This window comes from Macaca nemestrina, chromosome 16 (assembly GCF_043159975.1).
Source record: "Macaca nemestrina isolate mMacNem1 chromosome 16, mMacNem.hap1, whole genome shotgun sequence".
In the NCBI taxonomy this organism is placed as follows: domain Eukaryota; kingdom Metazoa; phylum Chordata; class Mammalia; order Primates; family Cercopithecidae; genus Macaca; species Macaca nemestrina.
Genome location: NC_092140.1, coordinates 89509298 through 89513447, shown reverse-complemented (window position 1 = coordinate 89513447; position 4150 = coordinate 89509298). Strand labels below are relative to the sequence as shown.

Sequence of the window (4150 nt, the reverse complement as noted above, 5' to 3'; positions counted from 1 at the left end):
CAAATGCTGCTCGAATCATCTGCTCTGCTTCTTCTGTTCCTCATTCATGCTTAGTTTTCTTTCACATTATTCTTGTTTTTTTCAGTTTGCTTGCCTGTCTGGGTTTGGGCCTGCTGACCCTGCCCACTGGAAGAGGCTGCCTGCTGTGCTGCTTTCTGCTTTAACATCGTCCAATCAAATGTGTAGTCATATTGGTGGTTCAGGGTCCTGAAAAGAATGCGGAATAGCTGCCTCAGATACATGTAATCTGGGACTTCCTCAAAGCGCAGCCCACGACAGTAGTTCAAGTACATGGCGAATTCTGCAGGAAACCCCTTACATAAAACTTCAACAGGGGTGGACATCTTCTTCTCACTAATTTTTTCATATTTTTGTTTTTTTGTTATAGCCTTTAGTCCTTGCCACGGCAGGCTGGTTCTATTAAAATACATGAAAACGTAGCCTAAGGATTCCATGTCATCTCGGCGGCTCTGCTCAATACCAAGATGTGCATTGATGCTGGCATATCGGACAGTGCCAATGAGGTGTTTATCTTCTCTGTACGGTATGTGTTGCCTGGTCCTGTTGTCTCTGTACTTTTTGGCCAAACCAAAATCAATAAGGAACAACTTGTTACAGTGGCGCCCAGTACCCATCAGGAAGTTATCTGGTTTAATGTCTCGGTGTAGAAAATTCTTTGTATGCACGTATTCAATTCTGCTGATCATCTGGTCGGCTAACATAAGTACAGTTTTCATGGTGAACCTTCTTGAACAGAAATTAAAGAGGTCTTCGAGGCTGGGTCCCAGAAGGTCCATGACTAGCACATTGCTGTCTTTTTCCTGACCATACCAGTGCATGTGGGGGATGCCAACCCCACCTTGAAGAATCGTGTAGAGTTTGCTCTCATATAACAACTGGGGGTGCTTGGCCTTCTGAGATTCCAGCTTCACTGCTACTTCCTCGCCGTTGGTGGTGGTGATCCCCAGATAAACGTCTCCGAAGGAGCCAGACCCGATCTTCCGCACCAGTTTGTATTTCCCTCCCACAACGAGTTCGGCCTTGGAGCCGCTGTTGTTTGCCATCCTGAGAGGCAAAGATGGAGGCTGGGCTCTGCCCTGACCCCTCTAGGGGAGGATGGAGGCCTCCGGGGCCCGCCAGCCCCACAAGGCTGAGGGTGAGGGCTGCTGGAAATGGCCACCGAGGCCTCTCCCCGTGTTACAGGGCCTGGAGTCAGCCTGATCCCCAGAGCACACCAGGGTTTCCGCCAGGCCACAGTTTTCGAGGGCTTCTCAAGGTTGCCAGGCTGGGCCACCACCTCTTTCTGGGTGGCGGTCGCTGCCTCGCTGTCGCGGCGACGTCGCGGGCTGAGAAAGGGGGCACAGCGAGTTGCGGCAGCGATACTGCTGCCACCGCTGCCAACGGCTGTGGGCCCGAGGGCCCGGTCACGCCGCTGGCGCCGCCATCTTGTTCCTCCGCCTCAGCCAACCACAAATCGAGAATTTTTGGAGACACTATTAATGTTTGACTCCTCTGTTAGGTGTTCCACTCATCTTGTTCCATTTAACACGAACTTGCTAGTCTTGTAAGATAGCTGTTATTTTCCCTGATTCGTTGGGTAAGAAAGGCTAAGTCTCAGGTAAGCGGCCTAAGGTTGCAAGAGATTGTGGGCCAGCTGGAATTCAAAACTGCCTAGGCTTATGTAACTCGAAGCTCACCTCCTTTCAACTTAATTGTGCAGAAATGGGAGGCTTTTATAACAAAGATATTCTTGTTTTCGGGCCCAGTCATTGTCCCACCTACTTCCCTAGCCATCATGTCTCCCTGGGTTAATGCCAGTTGGGGTGCCACCCCTTGGGCTTTTTCTCTGCAGTCTCAGTGGTTGCTTGTTTATTGAGTTTAGTCAACAAGAGTTACTTACTGCTAGTTAAATTGAAATGTGTGTGTGTGTGTGTTTTTTAAGCGATCTTTTTGAAATTTTTTCATAGAGTGCTTTGAATTTAAATAAGATTCCACAGAGAAGTTCTGGCAAAACTGACTAAATGAAGGATTCAAGTAAAATTTAACCAAAATAGAGAGAAGAAACAGACGCCGGCAGTTCTGAGCATTTTCTCGAAAGAATTGGGGCCAACACTAGCAGAAAAAGTGGTACCATTTCAATATTTTTATGACAGTTCACATCACAAATAACAAAACCTGTGCGATTATTTTGTTTTATGAGGATATGGGATAGGAACTGAGTATAATCCTAACGGGGCAGTAGCAACGAATTTGGGGACCAATGGCAGAAGGGCAGGAGAGGGAGGTACAGCTTTGAAAGTAGGTATTCCCACTTTACTGTCTCACATAAATTAGTGCTGTTTCTAACTTTTCTGACCTGCATCAATCTATGGCGAGAGAAGGAGCTGCTTTGAGACATAGACGGGCACAGAACATTATAAAGTGCTTTAAAACATTTTTAAAGTTCGCTTAAGACAAATATGTGAGGTGGGTGGCACAGTGTATTACTTGGCTTTGCAGCAGGAACAACTCGCAAATCTCAGTGACTTACAATGACAAAGTTTATTTATCATTCAGGTTTTATGTAAGCTGTAGATCAGCTGCATCTCTGCTTCCTGTGTCCTCTTTGTTCTAGAATGCGGGCTGAAAGAGCAGCCTCCTTAGGAGCATGCTGTTCTCATAATAAAAGGAGTGGCAAATGTCACATTCCACTGGGCAAAACACATCACATGGCCAGGTCCAAAGACAGTGGGGTGAAAATACATACTCCTCCCACAGGTGGATAGTAATACAGTATACTGCTGGCATATTTTATTATTGTGATTGTACTTCTCATTTTATACAAGTGGAAATTAAGGCATAGAGAGGTTAGATGAATTGCCCAAGACCACACTACAGGTAAGTGTTGGAGGCCAATTTGAAACTGAAGTCTGGCCCAAGGCAGTTACTTTTTATACGGTACCAACTAGAATGGCATTTCTTTCATTTACTCATCCAACTTTGTCGAAATTTGCCTGGAGAACAATTTCCTTTCTAATAATCTAGAACAAAATTTATGTTGTTAACCCAGTGCCCATTACGCTTCCTTCCCTTTCAGTCTTCCAGTCAATAGCTTCAACATGAACCTTGAAATTCAAATGATCTCTATGTGAAAGAAGTCGCTATTCAAAAAAGATACGGATAACCCATACTTGGACAAAAGCTTGAATTAAAAAAATCCCCTTTCAATACTGGAACAAGAAGAGTTTAATTATAATTTATTAATTGTTTACTAAGTCCCATACTTCTTTGTATCAGTTAAATAAAGGCAGTGTCTACAAAGAAAGTAAAGTGTAACTTATAATGGTGGTTAGATGAACCTTCACTTACAGGGAAGTTGTGAGCATCTCCAGAGTGGGGAGGATCAATGACTGAAGTGGTGATATGACCCTGAATAGCTTCCAATCCAGTCTCCCGTGAATTCTCTTACCATAAGCCAGTGGGGCTGCTGATTTTTCCCCGAACACATACTCCTTGCATTTTTTTTCCATCTTTGGGTCTTGGCTTATGGTGTTGCTTCCTCAGCCTGAAATGCTTCCAGTCTGCTTTATCTTTCACATCGCCCAGGTCTAATCCTAATAATCTCAGGACTCTTCCCTAAATGCTGTTTGCTCCACGAAACTTTTTCCAATCTCCTTAACCAAATTTAAATACTCTTTTTTAAACCCAAACAACACTTTGCTTAAACTCTTGCATCCCTTCCCACCCTTTTGTCCAATATTTTTCCCTAAAAGATGGGCAACAAATAGTTTATAAAATGGAAGTAAATTGAACTACTGTATTTGATAAAGTTTTCTGGACAGTGTGTGGGATTGATGCATTATTTATTCATTCACTCAACAAATAGTTACTGAATGCCTCCTATTTGCAGGGCATGAGTGACTCACCAAAGGTGGAATAGATAGGGAATGATGGATTCAGAATGGAAATCCAGGATAGCCTGGCTCCAAAGCCAGTACTTTTAACCCCTACATAGATATCAACAGCTAGAGGCCCCTGAACGCTGGGTGGCTTCACTGTTGGGAATATATTAGTTCTCTTTCTTTCCCTTAATTGTGTAAAGTATTTTACCAATGCATTTTAAAGCTATGATTTAGCCTTGGTTTCATAATTGCCTCTAAAATAATTTCTA

The 4150-nt window shown here is 43.8% G+C and overlaps 1 protein-coding gene across 1 annotated transcript; it reads right to left on the bottom strand.

The window, feature by feature from the left end:
- Window positions 1-1131, bottom strand: LOC105486032 (casein kinase 1 alpha 1 like). Its single transcript, XM_011748672.2, has one exon. The coding sequence runs from the start codon at window positions 1062-1064 to the stop codon at window positions 51-53; it is 1014 nt and encodes a 337-aa protein (XP_011746974.1). The 5' UTR covers window positions 1065-1131; the 3' UTR covers window positions 1-50.
- Window positions 1132-4150: the final 3019 nt, after the last annotated feature.

Bases quoted from the DNA above. Each gene is read 5' to 3' on its own strand.
- LOC105486032 (XM_011748672.2), bottom strand. From the start codon at position 1,064: ATGGCAAACAACAGCGGCTCCAAGGCCGAACTCGTTGTGGGAGGGAAA.